The sequence below is a fragment of the Pelodiscus sinensis genome, chromosome 16 (genome assembly GCF_049634645.1).
Source record: "Pelodiscus sinensis isolate JC-2024 chromosome 16, ASM4963464v1, whole genome shotgun sequence".
NCBI lineage: Eukaryota > Metazoa > Chordata > Testudines > Trionychidae > Pelodiscus > Pelodiscus sinensis.
Genome location: NC_134726.1, coordinates 588,863 through 615,890, shown reverse-complemented (window position 1 = coordinate 615,890; position 27,028 = coordinate 588,863). Strand labels below are relative to the sequence as shown.

Genomic DNA, 27,028 nt, shown 5'->3' with positions numbered 1-27,028 from the left:
CCACCCTGCTCTCCGATACGTCTCTGCGTAGAGCCTGGTCCTGGGGCTGGCAGCTCGTTAGCCCCGCGCTGTGTATTGCGGACGCCGATATGAAGGCGCGGCCCGCCGCCAGCGTGTGGGGGTGGGGCGGGCAGAGGCCTCACGGTTGCTAGAGCAGCGACCCCGCAAACGAAGAGCCGGGCGGGTCTAATTAAAGAAGGGGCGCTCCGCTCGCGAGCCCGGGCGGTGCCTCCCAGCGCCCCTCCCCCCGCCGTGCGGGCGGGCGCGCGCTGACACTGCGCGGGAGGCGGCGCCGCCGGCCGGGCCTGCCCATTGGCGCAGCAGGGGAGGGGCCGGGCGGAGCCGGCGGCCGCCTCAGCAGCTCGGCGGCGGCGCTCGGTCCGGTCCGGCGGCAGGATGCTGGAGATCCAGCTGGACGATGGCGGCGTGGGCGGCTACCCGGGGGACGATTACTGCTCGGGCTCCGTCATGTCGGAGCGCGTCTCGGGCCTGGCCAACAGCATCTACCGCGAGTTCGAGCGGCTCATCCGCTGCTACGACGAGGAGGTGGTGAAGGAGCTGATGCCGCTGGTGGTGACGGTGCTGGAGAACCTGGACTCGGTGCTGACCGACAACCAGGAGCACGAGGTGGAGCTGGAGCTGCTGCGCGAGGACAACGAGCAGCTGCTCACGCAGTACGAGCGCGAGAAGGCGCTGCGCAAGCAGGCCGAGGAGGTGAGCCGCGCCGGCTCCCGGCAGCCTCCGCGCCGAGCGCAGGCCGCGGGCCCCTGTCGGCCAACGGCAGCTGTGCGGGGCGGGGCTGTCGGGCCGGCCGTTGGCGGTCGGTGCGCACGGGGCGGGGGCGCGGGGTTGGTGAGGGCTCCAGTGGGCGGGGCGCGACCTGTCCTCTGGCCGCTCTCAGAGTTCCCTTCCTTCCCGTCTCCCGTGGGGATCCCGCCCCCTTAGCGTGCCGGGGGGGGGCAGGCCGGGGGGGGACTGAAGATGCACTAGTGATTCAGAGAAGCGTGCCGGGGGGGGGGCAGACTGGGGGGGACTGAAGATGCACTAGTGATTCAGAGAAGCGTGCCGGGGGGGGGCAGACTGGGGGGGGGACTGAAGATGCACTAGTGATTCAGAGAAGCGTGCCGGGGGGGGGGCAGGCCGGGGGGGGGACTGAAGATGCACTAGTGATTCAGAGAAGCGTGCCGGGGGGGGGGGCAGGCCGGGGGGGGGACTGAAGATGCACTAGTGATTCAGAGAAGCGTGCCGGGGGGGGGGCAGGCCGGGGGGGGGACTGAAGATGCACTAGTGATTCAGAGAAGCGTGCCGGGGGGGGCAGGCCGGGGGGGGACTGAAGATGCACTAGTGATTCAGAGAAGCGTGCCGGGGGGGGCAGACTGGGGGGGACTGAAGATGCACTAGTGATTCAGAGAAGCGTGCCGGGGGGGGGCAGGCTGGGGGGGACTGAAGATGCACTAGTGATTCAGAGAAGCGTGCCGGGGGGGGGCAGACTGGGGGGGACTGAAGATGCACTAGTGATTCAGAGAAGCGTGCCGGGGGGGGCAGACTGGGGGGGACTGAAGATGCACTAGTGATTCAGAGAAGCGTGCCGGGGGGGGGGGCAGACTGGGGGGGACTGAAGATGCATTAGTGATTCAGAGAAGCGTGCGGGGGGGGCAGACTGGGGGGGACTGAAGATGCACTAGTGATTCAGAGAAGCGTGCCGGGGGGGCAGACTGGGGGGGACTGAAGATGCACTAGTGATTCAGAGAAGCGTGCCGGGGGGGGGCAGACTGGGGGGGACTGAAGATGCACTAGTGATTCAGAGAAGCGTGCCGGGGGGGGGCAGACTGGGGGGGACTGAAGATGCACTAGTGATTCAGAGAAGCGTGCCGGGGGGGGGCAGACTGGGGGGGACTGAAGATGCACTAGTGATTCAGAGAAGCGTGCCGGGGGGGGCAGACTGGGGGGGACTGAAGATGCATTAGTGATTCAGAGAAGCGTGCGGGGGGGGCAGACTGGGGGGGACTGAAGATGCACTAGTGATTCAGAGAAGTGAAATGCCTCTCTGCGAGAGCTGTAAGGTGATGGCTGTGTCTACATTGCACGCTCTTTGCACGAGAACAATCGTTCTTGCGCAAAAACTTGCTAGCTGGCTACACTGCACGCGCGCTGTTGCGCAAGTAAATTTACAGTCCAGGCAGTCCCCGGGTTACGTACAAGATAGGGACTGTAGGTTTGTTCTTAAGTTGAATCTGTATGTAAGTTGGAACTGGCGTCCAGATTCAGCCACTGCTGTAACTGACCAGCAGCGGCTGAATCAGACACGCCTGGGGCAGAGCAGCTGGGGCGCTGCCGGGTTGGTCCCGCAGTGCCGCTCCACGGCGCTACTGGACCAACCCGGCAGCACCCCAGCTGCTCTGTCCCAGGTGTCCCCAAGTCAGCCGCTGCTGAAACTGACCAGCGGCTGACTACAGGAAGCTCGAGGCAGAGCTGCTCTGCCCTGGGCTTCCTGTAGTCAGCCGCTGATCAGTTTCAGCAGCGGCTGACTTGGGGACGCCTGGGGCAGAGCAGCTAGAGTGCTGCTGGGTTGGTCCAGTAGTGCCGCACCTCGGCGCTGTGGGACCAACCCAGCAGCCCCCCGCATCCTCCACGGCTTTGCTCTGCGTCTCCCTGGTCTGCTGGGGGCGGGGGGGGGGGGCAGCTTTTCTCGCCGTGGAGGACGCGGGCGGTGGGACTGCTGAGTCGCGTCTCGGCGGTCTGCTGGGGGAAGGGTCCCGTTTGTTAGTAGGGATCCGACATAAGTCGGATCCACGTAACCCGGGGATTGCCTGTATAGCGTCAGAAAACAGGGTTTCTTCCGGAAGTGTTATTCCTCTCCCTACGAAGAATAAGCCCTCTTGCGCAAGAGCTCTTTCACAAGAGGGCAGTGTAGACAGGTAACATGAATTTCTTGCGCAAGAAGCCCCTATGGTTAAAATGGCCATCAGAGCTTTCTTGCGCAAGAGAATGTCCACACTGCCATGGATGCTCTTGCGCAAAAGCACATGGCAGTGTGGATGCACTCTTGTGGAAGACCTTTTGCACAAGAACTCTTCTGCAAAACAGTTCTTGCACAAGAAGCCTGCAGTGTAGACATAGCCCATGTGTTTCAAGTATTGTGTCTTAGCTCTCATTAGATCTATTGATTGGTTCCAGAGCCATACATGTTCTTAACAGCTGTGACCTTATACTCCCTAAAAAGTGTCCTGGAGATTTCCTACCTTGTAGTGAGAGAAGATCACTCAGAAAGTGGGCTTTTTACTTGTCCCCAAATATAGGATTTGTTTGTGTGTATATATAGGTAGGAGCTATGTGAAGATTGATATGAAAATAAACCAAGTCTAGAGGTCAGTATTTGGTGAAGCTTCCTTGATGTTAAAAATGGTGCCTACTTAAAAGCAAGAAAGAGGAGAAGAAGCTATCAAACCTGGGGTTGTGTGTTTTTGAGCTCTTTGATTTTAAAAACATGACAACAAAATAAACCATTTGGAACCTCTGCTGCTAATACCTGTTTCTGATTAGAACAAAGAATTTTTAAATATGAGTTTACTTTTTCCACTTCACTCAATTTGGCTCAAAAAATGACTGTCTCTTCATTAAGCTAGTGCAGTAGTGTTTTGGAAATGTTTTTGAATCTAAACAATTTGAAATAAAAAGTTATTTGAAAGAAAAAATTCTCAAGAAATTGGTCTCTAATTCTGTGAACTTATTTTTACCAGACCTGCATTTTGGGCAGTGATAACATGGCTTCTGCAATCCATAATACAAGGCTTGCCAGCTGCTAGTTCCACTTTTATCTTGGGCCATGTCTTTTACTAAATGGAAGATCAATGTTGCCACAATTGATATTCTGGAGTTCAATTTAGCGAGTCGTAGACTAGGGATGTAAGTGACTAATCAACTATCCGATAACTATCCAATAAGCTTTTGCTTGACACATTAGTTGACAAGTTGCTTCCTCCCATTGCTGCCTCTAAGAGATGGGGGGACTGGGAGGAGCTGACTTAAGTCAGATCCCTCCAGCTCTTGGGGACGGGGCAGAAGCGCAGTGGGCCGCAATAGGGGCTCTTGTACCTTTCAAAGTTGGAATGCCATGTGGAGCCTTGGGCCTGCAGGGATTCCCTGCTGACCCCAGGCTCCATGCAGGCATTTCTGCATTGAAATGTACAAGAGCCCAGCGGGGGACTGGCCTTGGGCTCCACAGTGGTGTTCCAACTTTGAAATGTACAAGAGCCCCTGAAGGGGCAGAACATGCACTAGACTTTATCAACTAATTGAACATTGACTGTTTGATTAGTTAATCAATATTTAACATCCCTATCGTAGACTCGTATGACTGGAAGGGACCTCAAGAGGTCTTCTAGGTCAGTCCCCTGCACTCATGGCAGGGCTAAGTATTGTCTAGTCTATTCCTGACAGGTGTTGATATAACTTGCTTGGAAAAATCTCAAATAATGTAGATTCCTCAGCCTCTCTAGGCTATTCCCATGCTTAACCAGAAAGGGAAAGGCTGAACCAGAGCCTGCATTGGCTGAGAATTGAATCCAGACCAATTGCTTGGAAGGCAGCCATGCTAACCGTTATACCTCCAACATTCCCCTTAACACTCCTCTAGTTAAGAGTCTCTAAATCAAACTCGGTGGGGAGCGGGGAACCATCAGCAGCCAATACTTCTCCTTCAGCGAGGAGTAAAGAGAAGCCAATGGGAGCATTTTCTCCCATTGGCCTCCCACTGTAGAGACAGCAGGGAAACTCGAAACAAGGTAAATTGACTCCAGCTAGGGAATTAATGTAGCTGGAGTTGCAGCCTTGATTTGATCTTCCCTTTTAGTGTAAATCTGGCCTTAGTCATGTCTAGAGCAGTGGCATTCATTTGATGGGAGATAGTCTGGAAGAGGCTCATGAGAGAAACTTAATCACCTTACTGTCAGAGGAGCAAAATTTCTCCATCACTAAGGCCAGGCCTCCACTTGGGGGTCAAAGTCAAACTAAGGCAGTGGCCTCCAACATTTTTACACCCAAGATCACTTTTTAAATGTCAGGACAAGCCAAGATCTACCCCATCCCTTCCCCAAGACCCCGCACATTCCTTAAGGCCCTATCGTCTCTGTTCCCCTCCTTCCCATCATTTTCTGTCCTCAGCCCTTATTCACTCTCACTGGGTTGAGACAGGAGGTGCGGGTTCTGGGATGGGAATGAGGAATTTGGATGTGGGAAGAGGTGAGAGATGCAAGCTCTGAGAGGGAATTTGGGTGCAGGAGAAGATGGAGAATGGGATGCTGGTTCAGGGAGGGAGCTTCAGGCTAGAGAGTGGGATCAGGTGGAGGGTTGGGGTGCTGGAGCAAGCCACAAACTTGTAGATGTGGGGGTGCAGAAGTTTGGGCTGGGGTGCATGAGGGGCTCAGGGCAGGGGGTTCAGGTGTATGATGGGCTCAGGGTTGAGGTCTGTGGGGGATGCAGGATTGTTACAATGCTGCGGCCAGATGTGAGCTTGGTCCCAATTGGGAGCTTGTTGGCCAGGCTTCATTTTTAAATAAAATATTATGTCCAACACAAAACGTTTCAGCTTTGTCTTTATTTATGGGAGGGGCCAGGAACCTGTTTTGGGTCAGGAGCCACTGACCCACCAAAAAATTCAGTTGCAGACTACACAAGTGAGGTGCAAATCAATCACCCCTCCAGAATCCCTCCAGGTGGCCCTAACTGAGACACCTCACTCTCCTGGCACTCCAGCCCTGTGGGGAGGATAGGCAAGACTGAGGTTCAAGGCCTTAGGCCAGATTAACTCTTCTGGGATTCCAGGATTAGTGGATTTTGTGATCCCGTCTATACTTTGAGGTGAGGCCAAAAATGAGGGATCCAGTGTGCAGGACAGAGCTGCCAGTGAGTAGAATAGGGATGGGGGTGCAGAATCTGGGTGGAAAGTAGGGTACAGGAGGAGCTGTCTGGCCAGGAGGGAGGGGGCAGCAGCAGGGTGCTGGTGGGGGTCTGGCCAGGGGAGGGGGTAGGAGCAGCTTGGCGGGTACCTGGGGGGTCTCCAGGGACAAGGATCTCTTGGGCAGGACCTGCACCAGTGCTGGAAGAATCGCAAGTGCTGCTCCTTTAAGAAATCCAGCTGCTCTGGATCCTGCACCACCATCTTAACTACCCTCCCCTCCCTCGCGCCTTCCCAGAGCACTGGGAAGGAAGGGACAATAAGAAAATGCATGCACTGTTGTTGGCAGGGAGGAGCGTGCACTTTGTTGTCTTCCCTGCCTGCCATGGGGGAGGGGGGGGAGAATTTCCCAAGGCTCCACACTGGATTTGGCTCTGGATCTGGCGTGGAACTGCAGGACTTCCTTTTCATGCCACAGGGAGCCAGAGTTAGCTCTGTTTTTGCGGGAGGCTGTAGCCTCAGCATGGGCTCCTTATTAAGTGTGAAGGGAGCAAGGAGGGTCTGGGAACACTGTCTCGTGATCGACTGGCAGTGCCCCTACAATCGACCAGTCGATCGTGATCGACTGGTTGGTGACCACAAAAGTAAGGTAGGGAACTCCAGCTAAGGTAGGCTACTCCAGCTAAGTGAATAGCATACCTGGAGTTGATGTATCTTAGTTGGATTTCCTGTGGCATCTCCACTGCTGGGGATGGACAAGAGAAACTCTCCTGTTAACTTCCCTTACTCCTCATGATCTTGTGGAGTACTGGAGTCAACAGGAGCATGATCAGTGGTTGATTTAGTGGATCTAGTAAGGACATGCTACACCGATCCTCGGGAGATTGATCTCTGCAGCCTCAATCTCCTGGTAAGTGAAGACCAGGCCTAAAACCCAACAGGAGCCTCTTGGGAGGAAAAGAATAGCTCACTTCCACACTTCCCTCCTGAGGTGTGTGATCCTGCCACTACAGTTCCAGGAATAGCTCCTCACCTTTCACAGGCTTATTTAAAAGCTCTTCAAGGGGCTGTGGAGCCTTTTGAAACAGCTCTCTCTGGGTATGTCTACACTACCCTCCTAGTTCGAACTAGGAGGGTAATGTAGGCATACCGCACTTGCAAATGAAGCCCGGGATTTGAATTTCCCGGGCTTCATTTCCATAAGCGGGGAGCCGCCATTTTTAAAACCCTGCTGATTCGAACCCCGTGTAGCGCGGCTACACAGGGCACGAACTAGGTAGTTCGAACTAGGCTTCCTAGTTCGAACTACCGTTACTCCTCATTTCACGAGGAGTAACGGTAGTTACCTAGTTCGAACTACCTAGTTCGTGCCCCGTGTAGCCGCGCTGCACGGGGTTCGAACCAGCGGGGTTTTAAAAATGGCGGCTCCCCGCTTATGCAAATGAAGCCCGGGAAATTCAAATCCCGGGCTTCATTTGCAAGTGCGGTATGCCTACATTACCCCGCTAGTTCAAACTAGGGCGGTAGTGTAGACATACCCTCTGAGCAGGGGAGAAGGAGCTGTAGGGAATGAAATTCATCCTGTTGCATCAGCCCCTTTTCTCCCGCACAACAAAATGATTGTGCCTTAACTCAGGATCATTGTAATTAGTTTTGACCATGTTGTGGATTAATAACCAAAAAGGATTGAAAATCACAGACCTAGAGTCTGATTTGGTAAGTTACCAAGAAGAATATTTAATACCTCTGGTTTTTTAATTCAAGGATGATGTATAGTGTAGTGGAATATTTAATGAGAATCATTCTTTTTGAATCTGGAATGATTGTAAAGGAGAACCTTTCTAACTTGTACATGTGACTGGGAGACTCCTTGTTAACTACTATATTGTATAGTCTAAAATAAGTGAATCAAAGCAATAGTCCTTTGTTTTGACAGTTTACTTTCAATTATTTTATGAATGTAACTGTTTTTATAAACAGATGTAGTGGTTGAAAAACTAGTCTGAATAACTTAAGGCTTCACTGGGATACTTTTAATAAATCTTTGTAAAATAGAGAGTTTCACTTTTGCTTGTGGATTAGGAAATTTATCCTATATGCTGTTTTAGGAAAGCTGTGCTCAGAAGGTGATTCTTGCTTTATAAAATATACATTGTTAGACTAGCTCCTGTTTTCCCTTATAATTTATGGCATCATTTTGAACCATTGAAGTTAAAGGGAGTTTTACTTTTGGCTTAATGGACATGGGAAGATTATGTTTAGTTCATATTAAGTCCCTGCAATCCAGTGGAATGTCAGTAGCTTAGCTGGTTTCCTGATAGAAAGAATAGGAAAAGCAATAATAGCATGATGCTCTTTTTCTGGATTAAAAACAAATTGCATATGATAACAATTCTGTCATCCTTATGCATGACTGAATGAAAATGATTTTTTTTTCCCAGAGAGAATAGTAACAAATAGATCAGTAGAAACCAGGCTTTTCTAGAAGAACAAAGCAAAACAGACTAGGGATGTTAAAAAGTAGATAATTGTATAACTGCTGAATATCTCTGTGGTTACATGGTTACACGCAGTGCTTTTTTTGTTTAAAAAAAAAAAAAAGGTGCCGATACTCCAGGGGAAAAGTTGTTGAGCTCTGACTGGAGGTGCTGATACTGCGTCTGGAGGTACCGGTACTGGCAGTACCATCACAAAAAAAGCACTGGTTACATGCATCTGCAATGTGGGGCGGCAGCCGCCTCCCCAGGAGCCGGCTTTTAAGCTGTCTCCTGGTGAGTACTAGGGATGTTAGCAAATATTTATTTTTGTAAACATGTAGCTGCTGAATTTTTATCAGTCACATATTTACATGCAGGATGTATCTTAGTGATACTTAAAAGCCAGCTCCCTGCGATTACCGGCTCCCACCTGTCTCTTCCCTCCCCCCCGACTCTGATGCAGAGGCAGCAGTGTAGGATTGGGGTTGGCAGCTCCACGGGAGCCTGTACATCAGGGGTGAGCAAAAGGGCCTCTGCGGGCTGGATCCGGCCTGCGGAGGCCCTGCCCCTCCTCTGTCCCCAGGCCAATTAGGTCCTGGGGGTGGAGGAGCACGCAAAGCTTCTTCCCGTCCTGCCAGGAGCACACAGCACTTGGAAGCACCACGCGCTCCTCGCAAGGTGGGAGGAGACGTCATGCTCCTCCGCCCTCAAGCCCCGATTGGCCTGGGGGTGGGAGGAGCGCGAAGTGCACGGTACTTCAAAGTGCCGTATGCGGGGGCAAGGTGAAGGAAGCTTGGTGCAGCTCCTCAGGCCCTGATTGGCCTGGGGGCGGGGAGCGCACAAAGCCTCCTCCCACCCTGCGAGGAGCGCATGGCACTTTAAAGTGCCACGTGCTCCTCGCAGGTAGGGGATAGGACAGCCCAGAAGTATGACCCCGCCCCTTCCGGATTAGGTCCTGTCCTTTCTGGGGTGGCCCCTGGCCAAAAATGATTTCCCAACCCTGCTGTACATTCAGGGAGCCCACTTGAAACCCAGCTCCCTTCATGGGCTGGTTCCTGCCCCCGCCCCCACCCCACTGCTGCCTCTGTGGGCGGCAGCAAGCTAGATGCAGGTGGCTCCACAGGAGCGGCCATGTACAGAGAGCCAGTCCCGTCTGCTTCGCCCCACCATGCTGTCACAGGAGATATTATGTGACATTGTAGCCCTCCCTTGCTACCTCTGATAGAGGCATCCAAAGGGGGGCTGCATGTAATCGTGAGGATTAATCACTGAGCTCAGGCTTGTCGGTTAATTGTGTAAACAGCTATGTGCTAACCTCCTTAGTGCTACAGGCTCCCACCTGCAGCCCTACTCTTAGGAAGCTGGCTGCCGCTCCTGTGTTATGGCTCTGATACATATTAACTGTTAATGGTAATCACTAAGCCCAGGCTTATGAAGACAGAGAAAAAAGATGGGTACTTTTCATCTTGGAAAAGAGCAGACCTGGGGGGGAGGGAGGATATGATAGAGGCCTATAAAATCATGATGGGTGTGGAGAAAATGAATAAAGAAAAGTAATTTACTTGTTCCCCATAACATAAGAACTAGGGGTCCCCAAATGAAATTGATAGGTAACAGGTTACAAACAAAAGTATTTCTTCATGCAACGCATGGTCAACCCGTGGAATTCCTTGCCAGAGGATGTTGTGAAGGCCAGGACTTCAGGGTTCAGAAAAGAGCTAGATACATTTATGGAGGATAGGTCCATCCATGCTTATTAGTCAGGATGGTAGGAATGGTGTCCCTAGCTCTGTTTGTCAGAGGCTGGGATTGAGTGACAGGGAAAGGATCATTTGATGGTTATCTGTTCTGTTCATTCCCTCTGGGGCATCTGGTATGGGCCACTGTCGGAAGACAGGATATTGGGCTAGCTGCATCTTTGGTCTGACTCAGTATGGCCGTTCTTATGTTCTTAACCATTTAAACAGTTATACTTTTACATCCCTAAAACAAATCCCTCTCCCTTCCCTAATGAAGAGTTTGCAGTGAGTAAAACAATAAGGAGCCTGCAAAAGCACTTTTTGCGGAAAAGCATCCGTGCCAATCTAGACACACTTTTGCGCAAGAAAGCCCCGATCGCCATTTTCGCCATCAGGGCTTTTTTCGCAAAACAAATCTGAGCTGTCTACACTGGCCCTTTTGCGCAAAAGGACTTTGCCCGAACGGGAGCAGCAAAGTATTTCCGCAAGAAGCACTGATTTCTTACATGATATGGTCAGTGTTCTTGCGAAAATTCAAGCGGTCAGTGTAGACAGCTGGCGAGTTTTTAAAAACTTGCCAGTCTAGACACAGCCTGTTGTTTTTTTGCTGAAACTGACTAACATAGCTTTCTCTCTGAAACTTTGCATGCAGTTTTTTTCTTTCTTGGTATAATGTGTAAATTGGGGTTGTTAAAAAAACTAATGACATTTCCATTCAAGATGTTAAAAAAAAAAGTTTTATTTTTGTATGAGAACACTTTCACACTCAGCCTCAAGAGATATTATGTGACATTATTTTGTAAATACTTGCTAAAAGCTAAACAGATCTTCCATTTGAAATGGGAAGTGAAAACTCCCCCATGCATGGTTCAGAGAACAGAAGCTTCAGGACATTAGGCAGTGCTGGCAATTTTTGTGATTTTTAGGGCTGAATTTACAATCTTTGGTGGTTTTCTTATGCTGTGTTTTTGAGCTCTGACCATTCTTGTGGTTGTGGAATCTCCATCATTGGAGATATGTAAGAGCAGGTTAAACGAACACCTGTCAGGGATGATCTGGATGGGGCTTGGTCCTGCCAGGAGTGCAGGGGACTCGACATAATGGCCTCTTGAGATTCCTTCTTGTTCTAGGATTCTGAGAGTCCATGGGAGCTGAGTAAACTCCTTTTCTCTCTGTTCTCTTTAAGAATTGCCTACCTAGCTTTTTCTCCTCCTGTCTGCAAGTTTGGACCTGTGTTCCTGTGATGGACTCCCCTCCCCGCCCCGCTTTATGAAATTGTTTTATGTATACAGATATGGATAACTCAAAGATGTTTTAGATAGGTTACATGAGATATTTTATCAATTTTAATGTTACAGTCTGCTGGATCTGTATTATCTTATTTTGGTATATGTATCATTCTTGTATGTAGAGTTAGAGATGGGGGTAGGAAATGTTTTATGGTTTTAAATGTGCAAATGAAAGCTGTCAAGGATATTTTCAGTGCTTGGACACCTCCACATCTGGGTGATCACCTGAAAACAGCCTCCTTTGTCCTTTAACTCTAAGCAGTGTTTGGTCTTAGGAAAACATGTGACTCGGGATGTTAGGTAGTATGTAATTGAATAGTCAAGTAACCTCATCAAATTTTAGCAGTTACACGACTGTTCGATAGTCTCCAGAGGTGGGGTTGCAGCCAGTGCATTCCCACTCCTAGGGAGCTCCCACCACACCGCCCTATCAGAGGCAGCAGCACTGGGTGGCTGCTAGGAGATGGTCTGTGAGGGGAGCCTTTTCCTAATAACTGGAGTTCTCTCCTCTGGAGAGGTATCCTGAGTGCAATAGGCTACCGCAGCATCATCTGGAAGGAGGGAGACAACTATGGGACCATTTCCCTCTGCTCCAGGTTGATGTTCTCCTTCCCTGAGCCTTTCATCCTCCTCAACAGCATAGAGGCTGTCTGACTGGAGGCGGGGTAGTTCTACTGTGTCCTGAAAGTCTCATCTATGTTCCTCTCTGCTTCCCTTAGCTCCTTTAGTTCAGCCACCCTGAACTCCAAAGTCCCTGCTTGATCTCTGAGGGCCAGGAGCTCCTTGCACTGAATGCACACATGTGCCACCTGTCCATAGGGCAGGTAATCATCATATACTGTGTAGTCCCTGCTCTGTTGCTGGGCTTCTGCCTGCATCTTCTCTTTACTTCTAGAGCTAATTTCTTTCTTGATAGACTTTTTAAAAATTAAAATCAGGTCATTTTGATTTTAGTTTAGTCTAAAAAAGTATAAAGAATGTTAAGTGTGTCAAGCCCCCTTCAAACTCCTTATCTAAACTCTCTCGCAAAACTCCCCTATTAGTTGCTCCTGTTCACTAACTCCTCTCCGATTATTCAGCTCGGCATAAGGAGGCGCCAGCATTTTTTAAGTCTGTGGAGTTTCATCATCTTATGTCAGTGTTTCATTTAGACCCCTGTTTGTAGATTACTGCTCTCTCTGCAGCTGACATTCTGGTACGTGTCCTCTTTACTTGGTTGAAATACTGTAATCTGCAGTGTTGACACCTGATTGAAAACAAGTGTAAGTAACACTTTCCCATTTTCATTGGCAACAGAAAGGGAAACAGTGCACTGTGTTTGTTTCTCAAGTTGGTCTTCTGCTTTGTTTCTTTGTCCTGACAGAAGTTTATAGAGTTTGAAGATGCACTGGAACAGGAGAAGAAAGACCTGCAGATCCAAGTTGAGCATCTTGAATTTCAGACCCGGCAACTGGAACTGAAGTCCAAAAACTATGCAGACCAGAGTAAGTACAGTAACACAGCTGACATGCTTCTTGTGGCTGTGTTTGTAGTATACTTAGATTTCCAGAAAGTCTTTGACAAGGTCCCTCACCAAGGGCTCATAAAGTAAGTTGTCATGGGATAAGCGGGAAGGTTATTTTGTGGATTGATAACTGGTTAAAAGACAGGAAACAAAGGATAGGAATAAATGGTCAGTTTTCCAAGTGGAGAGAGGTAACTAGAGGGGTCCCCCGAGGATCTGTCCTGGGACCCATCCTATTCAACTTATTTATAAATGATCTAGAGAAAGTGGCAAACAGTGAGGTGGCAAAATTTGCAGATGATACCAAACTGCTCAAGATAGGTAAGACCAAAGCAGACTATGAAGAGCTTCAAAAAGATCTCACTAAACTAAGTGACTGGGCAACAAAATGGCAAATTAAATTTAATGTTGAAAAACATAAAGTAATGCACATTGGAAAATATAATCCCACCTATATATACAATATGATGGGGACTAATTTGTCTACAACTACTCAAGAGAGAGAGCTTGGAGTCATTGTGGATAGTTCTCTGAAAACATCCACTCAGTGTACAGCGGCAGTGAAAGAAGCAAATAGTAATTAAAAAAGGGATAGAGAATAAGACTTATTGCCTTTATATAAAACCAAAGTATGCCCACATCTTGAATACTGCGTACAGACGTGGTCTCATCTCAAAAAAGATATATTGGCAATGGAAAGGGTTCAGAAAAGGGTTCAGAAAATGATTAGGGGTTTGGAACAGGTCCTGTATGAATAGAGATTAAAAAGACTTGGACTTTCATCTTAGAAAAGAGGAGACTAAGGGGGAATATGATAGAGGTCTATAAAATCTTTCTCTGAAAGTGGGTGACAGGGGAGGGATCACGTGAGGATTACTTGTTGTGATCCTTCCCTCTGGGGCATGTGGTATTGGCCACTGTCAGCAGACAGGATACTGGGCTAGATGGACCTTTGGTCTAGCCCAGTATGGCCATTCTTACGTTCCATGGAAGCTAGCTTTTGCTTGGAAGTTTCTTTGTTTAATGCATTTTATTCAGAGTGCAGAAATTCCAGCCATTCTCAACTCCAGTACCAATTTTTGAGAGGGCTAAAGGGAGAATTATGTTCAACGAATAAGTTGATAGTAGCTTTGTTTCTATTGCATTGACCATTGTAAGCATCTGTTATGGGGTGGGCAAAATATAACCCATGGTCTAGATCCAGCCAACCAAGCTTCTGGATCTGACCCATGGCCTAGCAGGAGCATCAGGCTGTTTTTTTTTTTTATTATTTTTATTTTTTACCTGCCCCTGACTCCATATGCTGCTTACAGCAACTGACTGTGGGGGCCATGTGCATCTCTGAGCTCTTCTGTGACCTGAGGGAGGAAGAGGCTGTCCTGGGCACCAGCACAGTCTTGCAGCTGTCATGGCTCCTGTAGCCAGCCGCTCTGAGCAGTGTAGGGGGCATGGGAGGCAGGAGCCTGCTTGCGGGACATATTGGGCTACTGTCCATGAGCCTCCTAGGTAAGCATCTCATGGCCGGAGTCTTTATCGGGCACCACAGCCTCTCCCTCCCCCCAGCTCCCTGCACTCGTAACTCAAACCCTCTGCACCCTAACCTGCACCCATACCAGTTCCCAGACCCTGAACCCCAATCCCAGGTCACAACCCAAATCCCTGCACCCTACCCCAGGTCACAACCCCCTCCCAACTCCCTTCTGCACCCCTCCTCCAGGTCGGTATTTTCTCCTGCACCTATATCCCCTTCCAGACCCTGAACCCCAATGCCTTTTCTCATGCACGAAGGATCCCACTTCATTTGTTTTTGTACTGCTTTCCTTCTTGTGTTCAGTGGTGGTGGGCTGGACAAGTCATTCTCCAGAATTTAGCACTAGTGTCCATCATAACTGCTCCTCAGGTAGTCAGAGGAGTCATTACCAAGGGGTGTGATCCTTTCCAGGGGGGTTGAGGATGCTGCCTTCAGAACCTTTGTATCCTCTAGCACAGTGATCTCCAACCTTCTTACATTCAAAAAGTGATTTTATGTTTAAGTGCAATCCAGATTTTATGTTTAAGTGCACTGCAGTGGGCATTTCAAAGAGGCAGCACCGCCCTAATGACTAATCTAATAGTCAATGCAAAAATGCATTGACTATTCAGTTAGTCAATTCCATGCTATTTAACATCCTTAGTTCAAGATGCAGGCTCTGGGAGGGAGTTTGCGTGCAGGGGTGGCTTAGGGCTGGGTCAGAGGCTTCGGGTATAGGAAGGGGTTCAGGACTGTGACAGGGTTTCAGGATGTGGAATCTGGCTGGGCACCATTTAGCTCCTGGTTAGTGATGCAGTGTGGCGAAGTCAAGATCATGCCCACCATGGCCCTGTGCCATTCCCAAAAGCAGACAAGTCCAGCAGCAGCTCCTGGGGAGGAAGGGCAGGTGGCTCCATGTGCCCTCCCCCCACCCTCTGTCGGCAGGCACCATCTTTGCATCTCCCATTGGCTGCAGTTTCCAATTCCTGGCCAATGGGAGCGGCAGTGGCAGTGCTTGCAGGAAAGGGTAGTGTGTGGAGATCTCCTACATTGTATCCCCCAGAGGATGCAGAAACATGCTGGCCACTTACAGGAGCGATTCAGGGCCAGGGCAGGAGGGACCCTGCCTTAGTCCCGCTGCGCTGCTGGACCGATAATGGCCCATCTCCTAGTTTGGCTCTAAGAGCCTCCAGGAGATAAAGCCAAATTCCAGGAGACTCTGTGCTGACATTCCCTTTTTTTTTTTTCCATCCATATACAGAATGTATTTTGTTATGTATCTTGTTATTGAGGTAATGGGCAGATGTGCTCCACCAGTAAAAAATCAAAAACCTAGATAAACATTAAAAAAAAAATTTACCAGCCTTGACAGGTTAGGCATTTTAGAACTCACTACTCAAAATACTAAATTTAAGCACAAGAGAGAAATAAAAATTATGAAATGTACAGACCAGTAAAAAAAAACCCCTAAAATAAAACGCGTTGAAAGAAGTAAAAGTAGTAACAATAGTACAAGTATGTATTGTTTTGGGAGGTGAATGTAAAGACATAAGGTGTCTATATGTGAGAGTGAGTGATGGAAAGAGATACTGTGTGTGGGGGAGAGACAGAGATTCACATTGCCCCTTTAAATATGCTGAGCATGTTCAGACATAAGAGCAGCTACTAGCAGATCCAATCTGCTGGCTGGTGACCACTGCTCTAGAAGCTTTTATACATATATACATAGCTAATGCTTATCGTTGGCTTGGCCTTTGTAATGGCTGATATGTGTACAGATAGGTCATTGGACTGGATCTTAGCAGAACCACCTCTAAAATTAGTATTGTGTCACTTTGTAGTCCACACCAAGGGCATTCTGATACCTGTGAAATGAGTATGAGAGTTGGGCTGTGTGCCACATGTGCACTACTGTATTTCTCATTTTTAACAGGAATTAACTTATTTTTAACTATTTTCTATAACACATTGCCTTGAGAATTATCTGATGTTTCTCTTGGGGTCCAACAAATGGTCTCCAGTGAGTGGAATACTTTCTTTTATAGTTTCACGGCTAGAGGAACGTGAATCAGAAATGAAGAAAGAATACAATGCCCTGCACCAACGGCATACAGAGGTAGGTTACCATCTCTGAGTAAATATTCTTTCTCTCTGTAGGTCTACAAACATATTTTAGAAAAGACTATATTTGATTCAAAACAAGAGGTGTCTGTAGTTGCTAAGGACCCCCTCCCCTCCCCGTTTGAGATGAAATGCTCTGTTATCCCATTTATTCTATAGCTCAAGAGGTCAGCACTGCGGTCTAGTTTCCAAGAAGCTTTTTTTCATTGTTTTTTCTGCATGTTTTTCACAGACCTTCTATCATTGTACTGGGTTTGAGGTTTGGTATCTATTTGGACCCAGATGCTTTCATATTAGACTCAGACTTATTGTTCATTCACTTGTGTCATCAGCTTTAAAGAATAGCAGATTTATGCAAAAAAGAAAGGGAGAGAAATGGATGCTGGAGGACGATCAAACAGAAGAGGAACCTGTGTCTCCTTTTCACTTCTGTTTGGCTCATGGGTTTTTCCCTCTTCACAGATGATCCAGACCTACGTGGAACACATTGAGCGGTCCAAGATGCAGCAGGTTGGGGGAAATAGTCAAACTGAGGGCGGTCTACCTGGGAGGAGGTAGGGCCATATTCTTACATTGCAATATATGCCATTTAGGGATTGAGTGCATGTGTGTGAGAGAGCAACCAAGTTTTCCTGCCCTGCTGGATCACTGGGAATGGACTGTAGTTGAACTTTGCTATTTTGTTCTAGACAAGTCTAAGTTCATGTACATATTCTATTTATTGCAATCCTACCTCTTCTGTGGCCTTTGGAATATTACTCTATCGTATGTAGATGACAAGTGCAGAATCAGCACTAAAAAGAGGCATGGAGGACATCAGAAACATGGCAAAGGAAATGTGCCTTCCTAGTTCAGGAGTACATTGTCACAATCAGATTTTTTTTTTTTTTAAGAAACAAAGGAAAAGAGATTTCTGCAAAAAGAGCACCCTGTGTGGACATTTTTTTTTCTGCCCAAGGTTTTGATAAACCCAAGATAGTGAGTTCTTTTTGTTCATCTTCCCATTGCCAAAGTAGTGAATTTCAGAAGCCAGCAGCGTGGAATCATTGGTCCTTTTTCTCCTCTCGCACTAGTTTTACAGTAGTATAATTATATTGACTTTAATGCAGTAACTCATGATTTTCATCAGTTAGAGGATTCATTCCAGTTAGAATCCTCAAATGGATTCTCTGTACTGATCTTACACTCCGGTAATTGCCTTCTGTGGAGGCATGAAGAAAGTGAGTCTGTAAAGAATATGATTTAGTGAAGTAATAGGCTACCCAGTACTGCTTGAGGGACATAACCCAAGTTCACTCAAGTTGATCACAAACTGTCTAAAAACTGAGTCAAGAGAAAAGTGTTTTCTGTGACTTTACAGTAGTGTCAGAAATAATTTTGTATTAATCATTACATGCTGACACGTTGGCATTGTAAAGATATTCCTTGAAGAGTGTTTAACCTGAATGATAGACACAGATAAAACAAGATACACTGGGAGACTCAGAAGGAGTTGCTTGCTGAGTAAGCATCACCTATAAGAAGGCTTTTGATATGGGTTAATGTTTGTGAGCCTCAGGGAAGAAGTCTTTAGGGGAGGGATTTGAGTGAGAGGCAAGAGTGAGAACCAAACACATTGGGGCTGGTAGAATGGACTGTGCATAGAGAGAGACATGGAGATTTTGGAAGCGAGAGAAGGAAACTACAGAGGGAGCAAAGCTGGCATTGTTGGTAAAACAAAGAGGGTGAGTTGAATAAGAAATAATGAACAAGCAGGAGTTAATGAGAGAATTTTAATAGTGGACTAATGTAGTCTGATAGGGATGATAGAGGAAAATGTGGAGACTGGGAGAATATTCTGGAATTATGGATTGGCGGCCTTTTTGGAAACTTTAGAATAGGGATGTTAAATTTAATCAACTAATTGACTAGTTGATGGATTTTCCATCCACTAGTCTGTTTAGTCAATAAGCAGGGGTACTGCAGTGGGGCTCTTAATACATTTAAAAGGCTAAAGTGCAGCTGGGGAAGGGAATCCAGCGCAAACCAGGAATCAGCTGTCCCGGCTCGTGCTGCCTCCCTCTACCCCGCTCTGTGCTTCTGATTTTTAAATCTATTAAGAGCCAGCCAGTCTCTTAACACATTTAAAAAGCAGAGGTGCAGCATCTAGGACTGGATGCAAGCTGGCAATCATCTGATTCCTGACTCGTGCCTGGTCCCGCTAATCTCTGCTCCCTGTGGAGATGATGCTGGGGGGAACCAGCTTTTCAGCTGGCTTGCCCCACCATTGGCTCCTGTTTCTCCACCCCCCACCCTGCTACCTCTGCTAGTGACTAGTCAAGGGACTAGTTGACAATCTGATAAGCTTTTGCTTATTGGATAGTTGACTAGTTGCTTACCTCCCTATTTTAGAGTAGGAGTGGGGAACCTCTGGATCATGGCTTGCCTTGATCCAGCCTGTGAGGTTCGGGCTTGCCCCCTTTCCTTCCAGCAGCGCAAGCTGGTGTTGGCGCTCCACCTACATGGAGTGCTATGGCTGGAGTGTTAGCACTGGCTCCCCACTACGTGGGGTCCGGGGGGGGGGGGTGTGGAGAGCCTGGTCAAGGCAAGCTGGCTCTGCATTTGGTCTACAGGCTCACCCAGCAGGGGAAGGAAGTGGTTCTGTGAGCTGTAGGGAAGCACTCCCTATAGGCACTCCCCATCACTTCCATTGGCCAGGAATCCTAGCCAGTGGGAGTTTTGCAGGAAGTAAGAGAGCTGCATGGAGATACTTGTGCCCCCCAGGAGCTGTGCCAAGTAGGTGCCTCAGTCTCCTGCGTCCTTCCGCCCAGACCTTCTATTGCAGGGGTGGGGAATAATTTTTGAAGGGAGGCCACTTCACAAATTTCAGAAGTGTCCACAGGCTGACTCGGATGAGGCGGGACCTCGGGCGGAAGGGGTGGTCCATGTGCTGTAAAAAGACGCCAATATGGTTTTTACACAACAAGGTAATTACATTTTAATAATAATAAACTGCATACAACATTATCTAAAGCTTATCCTAGAAGGCAACACTTGTAACATTTTTCTTAACACACATTTTGAGAACACTTGTAACATTTGTAATAACACCACCACCACTAACACCAAACTTTTAGTTATATCAGTGGTGCTAGGCAAGGCGTGGGGAAGACGTGAGCCCTTTAAATAGAAGCAGTTTGAAGGGCTCACGTCCCTCTCCTGCTCCAGGCAAAGAGCTAGGGGGAGGGGCCCAATCTGGCCTGCTGAAAGGCTTTTGCCCACCCCCGCTCTACTGCTACTCTGTGTCTTTCAGCCTAACTCCCTCCCAGATCATGTCGTCCCCCCCAGCTCACTGCTACCCCGTACATCCCACCCCGACCCCACCCCTTCAAGCAGTTCTTTCTCGGACCCTGCACCTCTACCCCTAGCTTACTCTAGCACCCTCCCTCCTGCCCAGATCTTGCAATCCCACCCCCAGCCTGCTTCTGCACCCTAGCTTTCATACTGAACCCCTCATTTTTGGCTCCACAAAATTCTCTAGCCCTAGACTTCCAGAAAAGTGAATCCAGTCCTGGGGGTAAGTCCTGAGCCTTAGCACCCACTCCCACTCTCCGTGAGGCTAGAGTTCAAGGGGAGAGCCTGTTTCCCAGTTGGGGACACCTCTGTGAGGGCTTCCCCCCACCTTCTCACTGGTTTGGGGGGCCAGGTCAGTGAGGGTTGTGTGTGGTTGGTTTTTTTTAAACTTTGCTTCTCATGTATATGGCCCATGACTTTTTTTTTCTTCTTTTTCCTGTGGGTCAATGACCCCTGATCCAAAGAAAGTTTTAGAGCCTTATTGATGTATGGGCACAGTAAGTAGCAGTGAGTCTGTGACCCTTGGTTGACAGAATTAGGCTTGTGCTACTGTGCTAAAAATAGCAGTATAGACCAGTGTTAAACTTTTTAAGACCGAGGAACACCAAACAATAATTTTTTTTTATGGGGAACACCAATGATTTTTTTGTTGAGCCCCCCCCCCCCGCCTCCCTCCCCTCCAAAAAAAGCTTGCCCCTTAAAGGGCAGCCATTTGAACTCTGTTCTCTCCATGTATGGTGACTATATTTATTGAACCAAAAATAGGGACACATTAGCCACATCCCCTGACCTCTGTTAACCATGCCGCTGACTCTCGGGATCAAGATGGACACATGACCAGAAGTAAAAGGTGTTGTGTGACCCCCCGCTAAGAGCTTTTCCCACCATCCTCTTCCTAATAGGGATGAGTTTGGCTCCCACCGAACCCCCCTCATGCAACTATCCTGCAATTGCATTAACCCAATTTGTATCACATTAACTTGTGGGGGAGGTGAGTGGGGAATGGGAGGCTGGGGGAAGTGTTCCCTCTAAGATTTTCCTCCCACGAGCAGGATGAATTTTGTATTGTGCACTAGTATTGAGTTCATGTGGCTTATTTGGATGTGCCACTGTGGCACCCAAGAGCGACAAGGAGTCCTGTGGCACCTTATAGACTAACAGATGTATTGGAGCATAAGCTTTCGTGGGCAAAGACCCACTTCGTCAGATACAATACATCTGTTCCTCTATAAGGTGCCACAGGATTCCTTGTCGCTTTTGCAGATCCAGACTAACACGGCCACCCCTCTGATATGTGGCACCCAAGTTATTAATAAATATCTTATAAATCTCTACCTTTTCCCTTTGCTGCCCTGTCTCCTCTCCTTATTCAATCAGGTCCCCTGGTGCCTGCTGCCCCCCAACTGCTCAGCCACCTCTGCTGTCCTGACTCCTACCCTTCTCACTGCCCTCAGCCCTTGTGAGACCTGCCCCCCTGCACCAGTAGCCCCACTCTTCTCTCCCCCTGTGCCCACTCCTCCAGTAGCCCCACTCAGATCATGTGAGCTACCCCTCCTCATCCCCTCTTCTAACACCTACCTCTGCACACCTGCCCTGCCTCTCTCCTCTGGTGCTGGTCCCTCCCCTGCATGTGTCTGCCCTTCTGCTTCACCCCCAGAATCCCCTGGCACCTGCACCTTCCCTTACCCCTGCACCCTCTTGGTGCCTCCTCCTTCCCTCACTGCCCCTGCCCCCCTTGCCCTCTTTCTCCCTGATGCCCACCCTCTCACCACCCTCTGCCCCCATTCCCCTCATGCCCCTCTGTGCCCTCACTCATGACTTGCTCCATCCCCTCCTTCCTCATGCCCACCCTTCCTTTCAACCCTTCTCCCAGCACCTCCCCCTCCCCTTCCTCCCTGTTGCCCCCAATGCCCGTCTCCTCACCACTCCCAGCATCACTCTGTTCCCTCCACGTTCCCACCCCCACTGACACCTCCCTCCTCCTGCCCTTTTCCTCGTTGTCTCCACTTGGCCCCCTGGCATTTGTTTTTCCTCCACCCTGTCCCTTGGTGTCTTCTCCTGTTCTGCCCTCCTCCCCTCAGCACAAGCCCCTTCCTCTCCCATCCCCCTCCCCCACCTTTTGCCTTCCAGTTTGCAGGGCTGGAGTCTGTGGTCGGGCCCCAGAAATCCCTGCAGCCCTGGCCCCAGCTGCTTGCAGGGCAGGACCGCTTGCCAGGCCTGGAGCTGGGCCTCCCGTGGTGCTAATTTTAGTGCAGTCCAGTCCCTGCACTAGCTTTGGCTCCCATTAGGAGGAGCGTGGCGGGGGGGAGGGGAGAAACTCGCCACCCCACCAGACCCAGCTTGTGGAGTGTGGCAGAGTGAGTGGGTCCGTGCACTGCCATGCCGCCCGCAGGGTGGGAAGGGGTGGAGGGATAAAGGGCCGTGCACAGAGTGCACCGGCAGCGCCTGAATGTACCCCGCTCTGCAGCAGTCCAGCCGGGCTCTCAAAAAAGATATACTGGCATTAGAAAAGGTTCAGAGAAGGGCAACTGAAATGATTAGGGGTTTGGAACGGGTCCCATATGAGGAGAGATTAAAGAGACTGGGACTTTTCAGCTAGAGGAGACTGAGGGGGGATATGATAGAGGTATATAAAAGCATGAGTGGTGTGGAGAAAGTGAATAAGGAAAAGTTATTTACTTGTTCCCATAATATAAGAACTAGGGGCCACCAAATGAAACTAGTGGGCAGCAGGTTTAAAACAAATAAAAGGAAGTTCTTCTTCACACAGCGCATAGTCTATCTGTGGAACTCCTTGCCTGAGGAGGTTGTGAAGGCTAGGACTATAACAGGGTTTAAAAGAGAACTAGATAAATTCATGGAGGTTAAGTCCATTAATGACTATTAGCCAGGATGGGTAAGGAACGGTGTCCCCAGCCTCTGTCTGTCAGAGGGTGGAGATGGATGGCAGGAGAGAGATCGCTTGATCATTACGTATTCAGTTCACTCCCTCTGGGGCACCTGGCATTGGCCACTGTTGGCAGACAGGACACTGGGCTGGGTGGACCTTTGGTCTGATCTAGTATGGGCATTCTTATGTTATGCTAGGTGTCTTTAAATCTGCGACTGTCCTGGAAAAAAGGGACATATGGTCACCATATCTCTGCGGCACACCTCTGACTGCCTTGTGCCTCAGAACACAGTTTAAGAAACGCTGGTATAGACGATCAGAGGCATTGGCCATGTAAGTCTGTATCCAAAAAACCAGGAAATTCTGTGACACCCTACAGACGAATAGGTTTATTTGGGCATAAGCTTTTGTGGGCAAAAATCCCTTTGTCAGATGGATCCTCTTCATTATTTCTGTATAGACGTTGCAGCTCACTTTGACTTCAGTGCCCAAAGTCTAGTCTGAGCTGCAATGTCTGCATGGCTATTTTTAGCACACTAGTGGAAGCCCGTTGACCTGGACTTGGTGGCTTGCTGCTGTAGGCTGTGCCACATTGCTACTCGGTTAGAAATGCCTGACACAGACTGATGAGCATTGTGCTACGCTGGAGCTCCCAGCGTAAGGGATTGAAATACCCTCAGTCTGCTAATGGCTCCCTTTACTGGACTCTGAACTAATCTAAAATGGGAGCGGTTCAGCCTAAGTGGTGAGTGCATGTTGTAAATCAGTGAGACTCTGAAGGAGGCCTGATGTGGAGACCAGCTGAGAGCAGCTCAGGGCGTTTGTTGACAAGCTCTGTAAACCCGCTCCTCTGAAGCTTTGACATGCCTTTTGTATCTTAAGTTGTTTTCTTCCCAAACTGCATGGCCCACATGGAAGGTTTCAAGGCTGCGAGGGCAAGTGCTGTGTGGCACTTAGCACTTGCCTCCAATTCTACACTGATGGCATGACAGTATGTGCTAGGCTTTGATATGCATTAACATGGATTTGTTGGCAGTACAGTACCATTACAGTGCACAGTATATACAGCGCAGCCTCAGTGCAGAAAGGAAGTGAGGATGCTGAAAGAAAATGGGCTCATTAACAAGAAAAAATGGACTTGAAACTCTTCCTGGGCTGTATGCCTCTGCAGAGACATCTTTGCACAAAGCTCTGTACCACTCCAGAAGGGAGGGGGGAGAGGGGTGCTGGACAAACCCTTTTCAATCTTACTGTAATTTCCTTCCTGCCTGGAAGAGGAGGAATGTGCTACAGGAAGCAGAATTTCCATGCTGACAAGCTTATAACTTTCTGATATTTATATTTCCTGGGTTTGGAGTTGGTGGAGTTCTGAGTCTGAGTGCAACCGTGGTGCAACATGGTCTGAGGTGTGACATGACTTCCATCTTCCATCCTATTTAGTTCCTATGAAGGGCAACTCAGCCCAAATGACTTTTTAGTTTCTAGAGCAGTGGTGACCAACAGGTCAATTGTGGCACCCCTAGAAGTCGATTGCCACGGCCAGCTGGTCGAGTGGCTGATTGTCTTTGATCCAGCCCAGCTGGAGTATGGCACAGCCCCAGCCTCGCAGCCAGCTGGGCTGGAGTAAAGAGGGGCAGCTGCCCGGCCAGCTGGCGGCAGGTTCAATCTGCTGAGGCTGTGCTGTGCTCCAGCTGGGCTCCATCAAAGAGGGGCAGCCAGCTTGCGGCAGCTTTCAGCCCGCCAAGGCTTCGCTGTGCTCCACCTGGGCTGAAGTAAAGAGAGACAACTGCCTGGTCAGATGGCTGTGGGTTCAATCTGCTGAGGCTGTACCATGCTCTAGCTGGGCTGGAGCAAAGAGGAGCAGCTGCGGGGTGGGGAGAGGCTTCACAGAGCCAGGTCTGGGCAGCTGGCACACTTGGTGTGCTGGGGACCAGACTGTGCCACACTGTTCCCTATGGTCTGTGTGCGAGCCCCTTCCCCAGTGCCCTTCTGGGCCTGGCCTGGCTGGAGCCAGCCCTGGACTCTGCCTGCCCCAGCTCTGGCGCCACTGCAAAGGGCTGGGCAGGGCAGGGAAGAGACTATCTCCTTCCCCTCATCCCAGCGCTACTCCTGGGAGGCTGCAAGTCCCAGTGCTGCTGCCCTGCCAGTGAGTGTGCTGGAGGCAGAGGAGGGGGCGAAGGAGGGTGCAGGGGTAGGATGGGAGCGGGCAGGGGTTGCACTGAGCAGCATGGGGCAATGCAGAGGATCAGTCTAGAGGGGGGAATCATGGGGCTGAGGGGAGGGAGGCTGGAGCAGAGGTAAGATGTGAGGAGGGGATACTCCCTCCCGTACTCCCACCCCACATTCTCTCCTGCTGCCAAACTCTCTTCCAGACCCTGCTCTCCTCACCCTGTCATGCACCCCACCTCCGACCCAGATCCTGCATCCCTATCCCACTCTCTGGCTGTCCTGTCCTGCACATTGAACCCTTCATTTTTGTTCCCACCCCAGAGCCTAAGGGGGTCCACAAAATTCACGAACTCTGGAACCCCAGAAAAGTAAATCTGGCCTATGGGTTCCCCTTAACCTCAGTCCTCCGTGTCCCTTCTGGCACTCCAGCCCCCACAGGATGAGGAGAAGAGTGGGGTGTCTCATTCAGAGGCCACATCAGTGAGGGTTGGGGGTTTTGGGAGGATTTTAGTTCTCACTTGTGGTCCCCAACTGATTTTTTTTCTGTGGGTCATTGGCCCCCGACCCAAAAAAGGTTCCCCACACCTACCATAAATAAAGAAAACTTTGAAACCTTTTGTGTTGGACTGTAAGTCGGCTGCTTGGGTCCGGGTCCGGGTCCTTGACCTATGCTCAGGCCTGGAACTAAATGTCCAGTGGTTCCCTTCAAACCCGGGCCCTGAGTACAGGGCGGGCCAGTAAATAAAGACAAATAACAGTCCCCCCCATTTGTAAGGCCCGGCAGCAACCCAAGCGCAGTTCCACAGTCAGTAAGGCCCAGGCCCTGGTTCAGGGTAGGCCAAGTAAACATACACCATTTCACTGGCCGGGAGGGGAGGGCAGCAGATTGCTACCCGATATGTAGGGCAGCAGCGGGGACGCGGGCCCTCCCTACTCCACCATGTCCCAGCCCAGGGGCCGAACGGGGGCAGCCTTGGCTGCCAATGGGGTCAACGGGGATCCAGTCTGTAACACACTCAAGTGTTATAAGATCAGCCTGATAGTCATTGGCTTCCCCTGGGCCACTGCCTAACTTCCCCCCCGGCATCTTCCTGGCGCCACACTGGCTGCTGGTTCTTGGGGTCATCATAGTCTGACCCTTCAGGTAGGGTAAAGGAGGTCTCCTCTTCGGAGCAGGGGCCCAGCCGTCTGGGCCAGTCCTCAACCTTTCCAAGGTCCTCCTGGCTTGGGAGCTCAGGGTAGGCTTCTGCTTCCTCTGCTGGCTGGGCCTTTACTGAGCGGCTGGGCTGGGCTGGGCTTTTATCCTACCTGCCCTGCTCCTTGGCTTCCAGGGAGTTTAAGGGGAAGGCCACGTCTCGGCCCACCCGGCCTCAGAGAGGGGTTCTGCCCCCTCAGTGAGTGGCCACACCTGTTCACTACATAGACATATTTTACTTTATTTAAAATGAAGTTTGATCAACTAACATGAGAGAATTAAAATGCTTAATGTGTTTAATGTAAATTAAACTGTTCTCCCCAGCTTCAGCACTAGCAAAATGGCTCTGGTGTAATTATGTAATTAACAGTGAGTTTCCATTGGTAATGGGTAGTCTGCGGAAAGGTTTGGAGAGGGCGTGGCCTCAAGAAAGGGATGGGGCCTTGGGGAAGGGATGATGTTGATCCTGGCTTCCCCTGACATTTAAAAAGTGATCTTGGGTATAAAAAGACCACTGGATACCACTGCTCTGTGTGGAAGGGGCAATGAGATCAGCCTTAGAATTTTCCCCTCTCCTTCAGCCTTTCAGCTCTTGAGACACTGACTTTACAGCATGAACACATTTTCTTCCACAGATTTTCTCCATGTTGTAGTGCATTTCTCACTAATCTCTTCCAGACCATAGGGAATTCAGATGAATGGTTTCTGAAGCGGTTTCTGAAGCAGTTTCTCTTGGGTTTTGGACTGAAGTTCCAAGGATTCAAGGTCTAAAGCAGAGGTTCTCAAACTTTGTGACACTGCGACCCCTCTCTAAGTTCCTCTAACACCCCCCCCCCCCCCCGGGAGATCGGGACCCACAGTTTGAGAAATGCGGGTCTAAAGAATTGATCTTTCAAACATATTTC

General features: G+C 49.5%; 1 protein-coding gene across 16 annotated transcripts in view; it reads left to right on the top strand.

The window, feature by feature from the left end:
- The first annotated feature begins 314 nt into the window (after positions 1-314).
- MAPK8IP3 (mitogen-activated protein kinase 8 interacting protein 3) overlaps positions 315-27,028 on the top strand; it is a 126,190-nt gene continuing 99,476 nt past the window's right edge. For all 16 annotated transcript variants that reach the window (XM_075898970.1, XM_075898969.1, XM_075898966.1 and 13 more), the window contains exons 1-4: positions 315-714; positions 12,765-12,885; positions 16,461-16,531; positions 16,999-17,090. In XM_075898970.1, coding sequence (XP_075755085.1) covers positions 397-714; positions 12,765-12,885; positions 16,461-16,531; positions 16,999-17,090 — 602 coding nt within the window. In that variant the 5' untranslated portion in view covers positions 315-396. The remainder of the gene's footprint in view (positions 715-12,764; positions 12,886-16,460; positions 16,532-16,998; positions 17,091-27,028) is intronic.